Source organism: Uloborus diversus, chromosome 8, assembly GCF_026930045.1.
Source record: "Uloborus diversus isolate 005 chromosome 8, Udiv.v.3.1, whole genome shotgun sequence".
In the NCBI taxonomy this organism is placed as follows: Eukaryota; Metazoa; Arthropoda; class Arachnida; order Araneae; family Uloboridae; genus Uloborus; species Uloborus diversus.
In genome coordinates, this window is record NC_072738.1 from 66,642,729 (window position 1) to 66,656,529 (window position 13,801).

General features: G+C 37.0%; 1 protein-coding gene across 1 annotated transcript; it reads left to right on the forward strand.

The window, feature by feature from the left end:
* The first annotated feature begins 1,313 nt into the window (after positions 1 to 1,313).
* Positions 1,314 to 12,702, forward strand: LOC129228401 (acetylcholinesterase-1-like). The gene is made up of 5 exons (XM_054863079.1): positions 1,314 to 1,344; positions 2,360 to 2,385; positions 3,714 to 3,751; positions 5,113 to 6,612; positions 8,007 to 12,702. The coding sequence occupies exons 1-5, from the start codon at positions 1,314 to 1,316 to the stop codon at positions 8,299 to 8,301; spliced, it is 1,890 nt and encodes a 629-aa protein (XP_054719054.1). The 3' UTR covers positions 8,302 to 12,702.
* The last annotated feature ends 1,099 nt before the right edge of the window (positions 12,703 to 13,801 follow it).

Below are 13,801 nucleotides of genomic sequence, written 5' to 3' on the forward strand. Positions count from 1 at the left end.
AACTTCTCAGAGCCTCACAATAATAAAATTGATCGCTTTCCGATTACTATAATAAAATAAATCAACCAACCAATCAGGTCTTTTGGTTGAGATTTTTCAGTGTCGAAAATTTAGGGTTTGCGGAGTACGGTATACTTAAATGCTACTGAGAGCAGAGTTTGGGGATTTCCAAATCTTCCCAAATTAGTAAAATTATAAATGCCTGGAAAAAAATTATTTGTTCGTCAGATTACTTTATCAGATTTTTAGCGAAACCAGTGGATCTTACTTTTGAGTAGTTTTTAGCGAAACTCTTTGACTATGAATTCACAGCCTGAATTTCATTGTTGTGCAAGAAAGACAGGGATGCCCATGCCCATCCTCTCCAAGGGCAATGGCACACGAAAATTCTGCGGAGTTTCTCCCTCCCAGAGCGAGCCTTATCCCCTTCAAAAAAATGAGATCAAAATACCTATTAAATTATCTCCCCCCCCCCTAAAAATTTCACTGACGCAGTCTGCGCCATGGACCCTCTCTCCCCCCGGTAGGAACCTCTGGGAATGAGCAGCATTAAATTCAAAACATTTTATTAAATGAACAGTTTCTTTCCGCTATCAAATATTCGCTGTTGTGAAATATCGCCAAAAAGCGATATTTACTAAAAAAGAAAAACACCCGAACATGTGCTCTGATTCAAAATGGCGAAAGTATCGGCCGATTTATATAGTGGCTCTAGTTAAATCATATTTGTTGCAAAAGTTTACTGCCAATTCGATCTGATGCAACTCGCTCTTTTACGCTTTTTAAAAATGTGATAATAAAGTTGAAAACTTTCCTATTGCTTCAGTAGTTATTTCAATTTGTTCGTGATAAAGTAAGAAGAATTATGATTCTCAAAAGATTACCCATTGTCATAACGGTTGGGATTTCTACTCATGGTCAAGGTTATTGCGAATATCTGATAATATATGCGAAGTGTATGGGTTTGGCTTTTACTTTTCCTCTTGCTTATTTGGAACCAACACGAGAGCGACGGAGTTATGCAATCATGGAGTAAGCAATTTCCTGCATGAGATATTTATGTGTTTTTCTTTCGGGAATTTTAGAAGAATAAAAAACGTTCGCTTCTTCAAAGAATCTTTGTATCACATGTTAGTAAAATGTATGAAATATGTGAAAACAATTTAAAGTAATATTAGTACACTACGCTGCCATGGCGTTCTAGCCATGTTTGCCATTCATGTCAACAGTAACGCCTTTTCTATTACGTCACTGCTTGATAATATAGGTTTCGTCTGCATAGCGCTAACGGTTGCTACCGATCGGTTGATCACATGACAGCTAGCGGTTATGACGGCGTTAGAGGTTCTTAACCAGTTATTCACTAACCGATTCTGCATCGAACGCTTTCGGTTGATAAGCGGTTATAGGAATAACGTGCAGGTGAAAAACTTATTATTGGTCAAAAATGTCACGTGATTCAATCAACCAGCTTAAATTGGGATCAACCGGTGAAGCTATTAGAACGACTTCGAAAACAACCAGTTAACCGGTAGCTCTATTAGAACGCTCTGGTTAGTAACCGGTTAGGCACTGGTCGACCGGTAGCGATATGTGAACGTAACCATAATAACTTGTTGAATAATACAACTGCACTACCGCATACTATAGAACTCCATCTGAAGGATACTTCACTGAAAAAACACTCGCGAACACAATATAACATGAACGAAAATTTCTTTACAAGAATGCATGCTTAACTGCAATAGCGCTGGTGTCGCCAAACAGAAAGATTAAATCTAAAATTATAAATAATGATACGATATGAAATCGATGTATCATAGATCAACTACATAGTCATGGTCTTCGTAAATCCAAACGTGAGCATAATCTTTAATGATAAAATCTAAACAACAGTCAATATACAACGGGAGATAGTGGGGAGGACGTTAAGAGCAATCGAACATATTCTTCGATCTGCATGACTGCTACTAGAAATAACATACGGATTCTATAAAATTTGTCCTTAGGTTGACCTCAGTCAGAGGGTGCAGGCACTGATTCAGTTTTGGCGCCAATAGCTTAAAGGATGGTGAAGCTATCAAACGTCGTTTTTCTCGTCAGTGATTGCTTTATCTCAATAAATATAAGAAGGATTAAGATAACGTTTGATGCAGAGGTAGACTTCAAAAAGAAGAAGTGCGGACTCAATTTTTTGCGCCAATATGTTCAAAGAGGGTGGTGTAATTAAATATTCTTTCTTGTTCATTGTGACTGCAATATCTCAAGAAGAAATGCGGAAATTTAAATGAAATTCGGTATACAAGTGAACTTACAAGGAAACAAGCACAGATTCAATTTTGGTGGCCATCACTCTAAGAAGGGCTCAGTTTAGTCATCCTTTGTGTGAGTTATACTCAGTTTTATTAAATCAACAATGTGAAAAAGGAAACACAGTAAAATAGTTTCTCTTGTAATGGCCTCAAGGACGGTCAAGAGTTAGAGATCGAACAACATATTTAAAAAGTTGAAATTCGTCAAGGATTCCGTTAAGTTTCAACATGGTAGAATTATACTCACCGGAGATATTAATTAAAAACCGAAACAGCATTTTTGTGTTGAAAACATACCAGCACATTTAAAATATTGGTACCAACCGAAAGAAATAATTTTTTCTGTGTATTATGAGATTTATTTGAAACTTCCAAATTAGGGTAACGGCACCAGTAACAGATATGCTTAAGACATCGCTCTCAGGCTAATTCAATTTTCTGAGCCTTTTAATGTATTTAGAATTTTTAAACTATTTTTCTCACATGCAACTACATCTCATCTAACACTTGGCAACTTCTGAATCCTCTGAATTAGTTAATTCTATTCTTATTTGCTCAATTTTGAAAAAAAGGTCCGACCCCCAGTAACAGACACCAAAAAATCTGATGACGCTCAGTAACAGATAGGATGAGGAAAAGATGAGTAATTTACAAAATACCCCTTTTCTCTTCAAAATGTGCAAAAGTTCTTTACTATTTTTTAAATTAAAGCATTATTTAATTCAAATGAACATGAAACACAGCTGATCTCGTGGTGTCTGTTCATATCCTTCCACCACGGCCTTGTAAATACCAACTGGCTCATAAAATTCACTTTGATAATACTAGATGGTTGCACCGTATTCACGGGCCACAGCAACATTAGTTTTACTAACCTAAAATTATTATTATTTAAACCCAAAGTTACGACTGTCTGTTACTGGACCCTTGTGTGTTACTGGTGCCGTTACCCTATGTAAAACTGGAGTTATAACTACACCTTTTATAAAATTTTAAATGAAATTCTAAGCCTTTCGCTTGATTTAGTTGTTGGCTGACAATCGGAGAAATCTCAAATTTTAAAATTTCTTCCTGTTGCCTTCTTACGTTTTTTAGCAAATAAAATGCTTGCAACTAACTTGAACGCTTTTAAAAAGATTTTCAGTTTTCGCTACGATTCTGCTTTTGCGAACAGCAAAACAGTTGAAGCGATTATACGTAAAAGCCACTAATTCGTAAGATAGATATATATATAGAAGAACGTTCCGTAATGGCCACGACATACTACTTGTAAACGTTGGTGAATCGATATCCTGATAAAATCATTTTCGAAGTGATTATTTACCTCGGAACAATCTTATTGCTTACTCAAAAAACATCACCAGATGTGCAGCAGTTGATTACAGAGTGTTCCCAACAAAGCTCCTTGTGACCCTCTTAACTTCAAAACGACTACTAGTGTATTTTAAAAAAAGTCATGTAGGTGGTCATGCGCTCCTGCAAAATTGTCAGTGTGGACATGAATGCAAAGAATAGAACTTAAAAGGAGCCTTTGTTTTTTCTAATGCAAAAAAGCTTCTGCGTGATAATAATTAAATACAGGATTAGATTTTTTTTTTCAAGATGCAGATTCTCAAAAAATGTGATCGAAAATTGAGCCCTGCAGGAGACTTACTGTTAGCTCAAGAAATATTTCTGTACTGTCTGTCACTTTTTTAGAGTTTGAGTGTCATCCAAGCTCCTATAACGATAAACTGGGGCCTTACGATAAACTAATAGCAGAAAGGGACATAATTTCCGTAATAATTGATTAACAGCTGAATCTTAAACAAAACTTACTGCAGATGGATATTGTGGACCAGGAGCAAAACTTTATCAAATCCATCTTACTTATAGTACAATAAATCTATCTTGGGACTTTAGTAAAAAGTATTTTTTTTTTATGATTCAATAAAATAACAGTCAACGGCTAAGCAGGATGCAAGTCGAGGATGTGGTAATTAAATTATAAAGAACCACTGATATGTCCTAAAAGTCTGGAACACGGATTTCGTAGCTGCCTCCGTCTAGGTCAGTGGCTCCCAACTTGGCGACGATTTGACTTTTTAAGGGGGCAATAATTTCGTGAAGGGCTATAGAGGGGTGATTAATATTTAACAGACGAAAAAAAAACTTTGAAAAAATAGCGAACATAGAAATTGAAAACGTATACGAAACCTATTGTTAAAAGTTCAGTCGAGGAATAACAAGTTAAAAAAAAAAAAAAAGTTTAGAAGTTTCCTCCTTACACCTTAAGAAACTCAAACTTTTTCCTCATTCATGACCAAGTTTGCAAATTTTTTAATTAAAAATGTTTTTTTTTAATTTTTTAATTATTATTATTAATAAGAAAATAATTTCATAAAAAATGTACTTCTGTTTTTGAAAAATGCTTTATTGCTCTTAGTTTAGTAGTGTTTCCCATCAAATATGAAGCAGTTTGTTTTGGGTAAAAAAAGTTTAAAAAGAGAATTTATTTATTATTTAGTTTAAGAGTAATGAGATAAAGCTGCTTTAGTATGCACATTTTACTTCAAATTAATATTAGGCATTTATAAATTCAATAACAGCGGATTTCACAAACGCAAACTTATGGTTTTTTTTAAGAAAGAAGGGGGGGGGAGGCGATAGGTGTCAGTTAACCTCTAGAAGAGAGCAATGGGAACAAAAAGGTTGAGGACCATTGGTCTAGGTGCAATCATTTGGGTGAAAGTTTTCCCTAAACTTTTTTTTTCTCTCTCCCTAGCCAATTAACATTTAAAACTATTACTTATATTTCCAGGAATTTACGCTTGAAAATGAGTGCACAGATATACCTGCTGTTGTTATGCCTCTTCAGAACGGCAGCATCCGATAGAGTAGTCATGACCAACAATGGACCCATTCAAGGGGTGACGCAGAGTGCTGACTCATTCGAAGTGGAAGCATTCCTAGGAATACCATACGCCGAACCACCTATGGGGAGACTGAGGTTTATGAAACCTGTTCCCAAAACATCTTGGTCTGGAGTCTTGGATGGTTCGATTCTGCCACCACCGTGCATACAGAACAGCACACAGAAATTGTACTTCATGCCAGACATTGACAACATGTCTGAAGACTGTCTGTATCTGAATGTTTGGATTCCGGCTACTGCGTGGAATGACATAAAGTTAAAGCCGGTGCTTTTCTTTATTCATGGAGGGGCCTTCAACATAGGGTCATCCAATATGCAGGTGTACAATGGAGCTAAAATGGCTGCATTTGGTGATGTTGTCGTTGTAACCATCAACTACAGAATTGGAGTCATGGGCTTTTTCTCTGCTTTTATAGACGGGGCAGTCGGAAATATGGGTCTTTATGACCAGGTACAGGCCCTTAAGTGGTTCAAAGCAAACGCGGAGTCTTTCCGGGGTGACCCCGAGCACATTGTGCTCATGGGAGAAAGTGCCGGGGCCATGTGCGTCTCTGGTCACCTGACCTCACCCCTCACCAAGAACCTCTTCAAGAGGGCCATTCTACAAAGCGGTGCTGACATATCTCCTATCATAATGGACGACAATGAGCGGGTGTACCAGACGTCGCAGAAGTTGGCCAAACTTGCCGGTTGCGCAGACAAGACGGTGACTTTGAAATCAAATCCCCACCTCATCGTGGCTTGCCTCAAGCGTTTACCCGCCGATGAACTCTCCCGCCTTGAAGGTCTGTTGATGATGCACAACCCTATCACCTTCTTTCCGAGAGTTGGCGACGAGTACATGCCCAAGGCGTCCATCTTCTCTTACAGAGAGGGCAACATCATGCAGACGGAAATTCTGGTTGGAATCAACGACCAAGAGGGAACTTTCTTTCTGAGTGCCGCGGCACCTCAGTACTTTGGCGTCTACGGTGCCAACAATGTGAAGACCATCGGCAAGAGGCTTGCCTATCAAATGACTCGTGTCATCTTCAAGAACACTGAACAGAAACAAGAGGCGGAGATCGCTGACTTCTATATCAACACCTTGCAGAACGCCACTTCCGACACCTACACTTATGCCATTGCTCAGTCTCTGGGAGACTGGCTCATCAACTGCGCTTCCGTTTTCTTCGCAGAGCTCAACTCATTGGCAGGAAACAACGTCTATTACTATGTATTCAAGAAGAGGCCGGATTCTTCTCCTCTGGCAGAATGGATGGGAACGACGCATTTTGACGAAATACAGTACGTATTCGGAAATCCTTTGCATGACAACTTCACTAAGGAAGAGGTTAAATTTAGCAGGAGGATGATGGCTCGATGGATATCTTTCATCAAAAAGGGGTAAGTTTTTTACTGAAATATTTTACCAAAATGTTAAACTTACTCGCCTTCTATTTCTTCGACTACCGTTGGACTAACTCGTTTTTAGCAGAACATGCAAAACCTTCAGTCGGAATTTTCACCAAGTATCAGTGAACTAGTTTAATTGAGATTTTGTTGCACCGAAGGGAGTATGACTGTAGCATTGGGAGACTCATTTGGTCAAACCAAACAAATAGGGGGAATCCTATGCAACCAAGTCCTTCGTTTTGAAAGTCCATCCTAATCGATATGTCGTCGACTTACAGGAAAAGGCATTAAGCCCAAAACTCACATTTGCTGGACTACTGCCGTTACTCACAATTTTCAACCAGCTGTTTCAAAATTAAAACCAACATGCAACATAAAAGTCATACTACAGAAGGAGCCGAGAATCTGTAAAACAGGTTCTACTACTTTTAATAACTATTCTAGATAGAAACCGACAATACCGTTAAACTACAGTTTCGGACTTCTCCTATTTCGCTTAAACACCGACAACACGATATTTAATACACGTTCAAAATTAAAAAAAGATTTTAAAGTTAGTGTTGCAAATTCGGACAAATTCATGTGAATGCTGCAACAGAATGTGTTTCGAAAGTATTTTACAAGTTAACTAATAGTACAATGGAGTCTTGACTTATAAGTTAACTAATAAAGGGTGTCCCAAAATTAACGCAAGATTGGAATTTGCCGCCGTTTTTGCAGTAAATTGTCGACAAAGCAGAAAAATTAACAATTTGACAGCTAAGAGTTTAGGGTTTGAAAAAATGGAGCGTTATATGATACAACAGTGTGTTTTCATTATTGAATATTATTTTAAAAATTAGGAAAACTGAGGCTGGTCAAATAGTAACTGTTACTAGTACTAGATATCGCGACATGATAACACAGTTCTTTCTGCCGAAATTAGATGCTATATTGATGTGGCCAATATGTAGTTTCCGCAAGACAGCGCCACATGCCAGTGAAACAATTCAATTACTGCATGAGACATTTTCTGGTAGTGTGCTCTCATCGTTTCAATGATCAGAATTGGCCTAATAGGTCGTGTGATTCAACACCATTAGATTTGTTTTCATGGGGTTAATTGAAGTGAAAGTCTCCATTTTTACTGACCCTAAACTCTCAGCTGCCAAATTGTTCTTTTTTCAGGGTTCCCAACAGTCTCCTGCAAAAATGGTGGCAAATTCAAATCTTGCGTTAATTTTAGGCCACCCTTTAGTAACATTAATGTTAATGAGTGAATTTTCGTAGTTTCCAATGACTATTAATGAACTACTTGGACATGGCAAGTTTCTTCACTTGTAGGTTTACACAAATTACATGCCAACCACTGAAATTCTTAAGTTTCTTCCTATTCGTTTTTACAGAGATCCCAACATTCAAGACAGCATCCGATGGGAGCCATTCAGCTTGGAATATCCGGAATATTTGTTGATAGACTCCGAAGAGAGCGTCCATTTAAGGCCGACCGGACACCGTTGCGAGTTCTGGCGGGATCGATTCCATGCGGACATCACTCCGAACATGGTGGAAAACCTGAGACGAGATAAGGTTTCCGGTAGCCATGCAATATCCGCCAACTTCATCGTTGTCACATTCTCTGTCCTTTCTCTATGTTTCTTGTCACATGATGTGATGATGAGACTCAGTGTTGCCATTTAAGAAGTGATGTTCTGAGAGACGATCGTACTTTGCTATGGGTTTCTGTTGTGTGACACCAGGTGCATGAAAGTACTTGGTTCCTCACTCAACAAAATCATTCTGTGCCATTACACGAAAAAGTCAACCGCTTGTCCCGCATGAGACGGTTCATACATTTCATTAAAATTAATTATTTTAAAGGGTAATGACGAAATTTTTGCTCAAGGTATCACACATAAGTTTGTAATTTGTTAAGCAGAAAAAAATTGTTTAACAATATTTTAATTATTATTCTTTGTGACATATATAAGGCGTCACGTGGGGGACAAAATGACCGTTTTCCGTGGAATGGCCCTTCTAGACAATTGTACATCGATAGAGTGTAAACGAGACTATAATTTCTTGTAAGAGCTTTGAAAGTGTGGAAGTTATTTCACATTAGGAATGTTCTATAGTGGATTTCATTACGTGGAACTCACTTCATTTTATGGTGACTTTAATGGTGATTTCATATTGTTAAGTTACTTTACTTTATGATGACTATAATGCTGATTTCAGATCAATTTCGACGGCCACAAAATACATCGATTGCAATAGGTTGTTGCCATGGTTATCATGACGATTACAACGAAGATTTATATACGTCATGGCGCAATCAACCAATCAAGGTTCCCTAAGTGAAATTAATGGAGAAAAATTGCTGATGAGTAAGCAATGAGAAACATGAGAGTGTGTTATGTAGAACTAATAGGCTTCTACAAAATCTTTGTTTTTGTCCCTGTCGATGTGATACCAGAAAAGGAGAATTAATGTGATATTACGAAGTGTATTCATTTCAATTTGGTAGTTTCCCATGCTGCTATGGGACACTTTGTGTGATTTTCAGTTTACTGCAGAGAAATCTGCATAACCTGAAGATTTTTTTCTCAATAAGTGTTCATGGCTAGGATATGCTGGGATGTTACATATGTTTATAGAGAACATTTACAAACAATCATTCTGATACATAAACTTCATTTTTGTGTGCCATGTTCAAAAAATGTATTTCATGACTTAAACGCAACAGATGAAAACGTCAAGTATCTGCTGAGAATTAAGAAGTAAGGAAAAAAAAATTCCACCTGCGTGTTTTTAACAGGGATCTCTTACTCAAACCACAATGAGAAATAGTAGAAATGCCATCTATTGCTGTTGGAGAGTCTGTTCTGAAATATTTGAAAACCGATAATTTTGTCTCTCAAATTATGAGAAGTGCTGTATTAGCTAATGCATGCTATTATTTAAATATTTAAATCAGAGACGCCCCGAGCGCAAATTTTTAGAAGGACGGAAATTCTCAATTTGCCGAATGGAACTCTAAATTTTCCAGAAGATGACGATTTTGTCGAATGGAACTCCAAATTTCGACGAATGATGATAATTTTGCCGAATGGAGCTCCAAATTTCGCCGAATGGAGCTCCACATTTCACCGAATTACGATAATTTTGCCGAATAGAACTCCAAATTTTGCCGAATCGTCAGACAAAATTTGCAAATTAAGGATTTTTGGGAGATCGCGGTGACCTACCGTGACCTGCATCGGGGTGCCTCTGAGTTAAAATATTAATTTCACTAATGTATTAATATTTGAATGCATTTGTGCGAAACAATCCTTTTAACACATATACTCTTATGTTCAGATACTTGATTACCGACAATTTTTCTCCATTCCCAGTTCCCAAACTGCAAATACCTATACATACTATAATAGGTAAAGAGCGTGACAACAAGTTTTTTCCTATGATTTGACTATTGTTCCAAATGGTAAGCTCAAAGACATGAAGACTGATTTCTTTTATTCCCGAATCAAAGTGTAGTTCAAAATTTGAATATCCTCACAGTTAAGGGAGTCAATATTATGAACAGTAGGGTAACGCACCAGTAACAGACAAAGGTCCAGTAACAGACAGTTGTAAGTTTGGATTTGAATAATTAGATTTTTAGGCGGATAAAACTGATGTTACTATAAATACTGTGCAACCATCTAGTGTTTATCACAGTGAATTTTATAAGCCAGTTGGTATTTACAAAAGCAATAGTGGAAGGTTATGAACAAGCCACCACGAGGTCTGCCGGTGTTCCGTGTTCATTTGAATTTAATAAGGTTTTAGATACGTGAAATACACCCCCAGCTCAGTGAATTCCAGCCGAGGACTGCAGTTTCGTGCTTATTAGCAGTCATCAGCCCGGCATAGGAGTGACTGAGCTGGAGGTGGAAAACCTCTTAAGGAAGCCTAGAGTGCCAACTGAGGCCTTAACTGAACTGTTTTCACGTATTTCTGCCTTAGCCCTGGCAATAGGGCGGTAACTTACTGAATAAGGTTTTAGATGTTTAAAAAAAAATTTTTTGCAAATTTTGAAGAGAAAAGGGGAATTCTGTCCATTACTCATCCTATCTGTTGCTGGGTTTCATCAGAATTTTGGTGTCTGTTACTGGGGGGTCGGACCTTTTTACGAAATTGAGCAAATAAAAATAGAATTAACTAACTCAAAGGATCCAGAAGCAGCCAAACGCTAAATGAGATATAGTTGCATGAGAGAAAAATAGTTTTAAAAGTCTAAATACATTAAAATGCTCAGAAAATTGAGTTAACCTGAGAGTGATGTCTTAAGCATGTATGTTACTGTTGCCGTTACCCTGCTTAGTATTTGAAATCATCTGCATATTGTCCTCGCCTCATCTTCAGCGGTTCGCCCCATTCTAATCAACAGTTTGCGGATGGTAGACATAGTTCTGCAGATAAATGTTAGTAAACTTTGTATGAGCTTCAAATTATTTAATTTTTACATCATTTCATCCCGAAAAAAGTGTTATACTATCTAGAAGATCGGTATAATTCAAAAGAACTAAGGCTTTCAAGACTGATATCATTAGTATAACTATTTTACAACCTTAAAAGCAAAATCCATTTATCATTTTCTTATATGCAAATGTTTTGCCTTGCTAAAATTCGCCTTAACAGCAGACTTCATGACAGCAAAAATATTTCAGCATGCAGCAATACCAAAGAGGATGAACCAATCAGAAGCAATGTCACCAAATCTCAGACTGATAGCTTGTCCAAGGCATAGAATAATTCTTAGGCTATGTGCAATATACCGACATCCCAGTTATGCCACCCAAGAGACTGAAGTTTTGGCCTTGTTTTGGATTCATCAATCTAGAATATACAGTACCTGGAAGCACATGTCATATCATTGAAGCTGATAATGGCAACAAACTAAAATAAATTTAGCACACCAACGAGAGTGCATTGGTGCAGTTCAACTCGTCAGTTGAAGGCAAAACTTGGGCGCTAAGTTACGTTAAAGAAAAGTTTGTAGTCTCTATATGACGTAAATAGTTTATCGGTATATTGCATGTAGTTCTGCTTAGCCCTGGCTAAAGGGCGGTAACTTACTACTTATTGGTCTATGGTACAAGAAAGATTAAAATTAACATTCTTTAAAAAAAATTAAAAATGGGCCGTCTTTGTCATTTGAAGAATTCTGAGATATGTCTACCGACATCGTAGCCAGAAACAGCAAACCTCATTAGAATAGAAAATAACTTTTTTAGTACAACTTGAACTCGCGAAGTTTTTTCCCTTGATTTCTTTGCAAAGTTGAACAGTTTATCTCAGATGAAAATACAACAGAAAATATGTAAGTTGGTTTCATTATGCTTTGTTGTTGTTCTCATTATCAACAAATTTGCTGCTAAGTGTGTATGAAGAACTTTCTAGACATGAAGCTTATTTGACGGTACTTCATAAGGGTTATATATTCAATCCCCCACGAGTTATCCTAAAATGCAAACAAAAGCATAGTTTACATTTTTCTGCCAAACTACAAAGACATTATAATCTGACTCTGATAAGTTAACTTTCGATCAACTGACGCTTAAACGATTCCATTTGTAATAAGGGTAAGGAAAGTCGGTTGCTTGGGCGATAACGATCATTGTCGTTGTGCCAAGATTTCTACCTCTTTCAATCCAATTATTAATATCTTGTCCAAGATCGAGCATCTTGTTACCAAAGCTATTTTATAACCAATGAAGAGGTGCAATGAACAAAAACTTTATTATTTCAAAAGTTGGAGGTTTGCAGACAAGCAGTTTGTCAGCTGAGTGTAAATTTCGTTTTAAGAACTGATCAGTGCCTAATAAAAGCCAATTCCTATTTTCATGTAGGTACATCTTGTTGATTTTATTTCTCTCACAATTTAACTTAGTTTCATTCAAAGTATTATTTTTGTTAAAAGCCATCGCAAATTCTTAGTGTCATTTCTGTGAAATGTAAGTTTACCTTTCTAGCGTCATATTGTTATTTTGTTGAATGTGTACTGTAAATGTGTCAAATTGTATGTTTCATATAAAGCTAGAATAAATGTTGTATTTTTGCGGATTGTGCTGTTGGTTTCTTTTATCTTAATTTTGGAACACATTTTATGTTTCGGCTGTAATAAGTGAATCCCATACCATTTTCAATTAAACGTGTATTTATTGGGCACTCACATTACAACAAACATTACAATTACCAGACTAAATAAAAAAATAGAAAGATTCTTTTTCCAATTTAATTTTCGACTCCAGCGTTTTACCCGCCACTCTCTTTACTTTAAAGTATGCTGTTCAGTTTTGGTCTCCTTATCTTAAGAAAGATATTAATGTATTGGAAAGGGTTCAAAGGTGGGTTACAAGGCTAATAAATGGACTTTCTCATTTAGTCTATGATTCCAGGCTTAGAAGGCTAAAAATGTAGTCTTGAGCAAAGAAGAGACCGAGGGGACATGATTCAGTTGTTTAAATTTATTAAAATGAAAGATGTTACGGGGCTGAAATATAGCACTGAAAACAGGACATGGGGTCATTGCTTTAAGCTATTCAAATCTCAGGCTAACATGGATATTAGGAAAATTTATTATCATAGCAGAGTAGTGGAACCTTGTAACAGCTTACCGGAAGAGGTGGTAATGAGCCAAGAGGGTCATTGATCTTCACTGGGGATTGTAAATTGACTAGGACCAGTCTAGCTGGGCCCAGAGCCTGTTGCTGGTCGTCACTTCTGTATTTGTATTTGTATTTATTTCTTCCTCTACTTACCAGCACCCTCTATTTGAAACAGAGAAGGTGGTTCCTTTTCAACACAATTCAATGATAACTTTAAAGTTAAAATTCAATGAGATGTTTATTGTATTTCAACAGATCACCTCACTTCCCCAGTTGGAATTTTTTTTAATCACTCCCCCCTCCCAGCTTCGAGGACACAGACTAACACACAATTTTTTTTTTTCGTTACCCAACTCTTTCATATGCTTGACTTTAAATCAACAAATCATGATATGGCATGTCTATGATATGATATAGACGTAATTGGTCTAGAGATAAGTCTGTAGTTTCCGCAACTTTTTCTTTTTGTCATTTTTTTTTTTTTTTGGTATTAGCATCTACGCAGGTTTGACCTGGCACCTGATTATTTTTGCCTACTATACAATCTC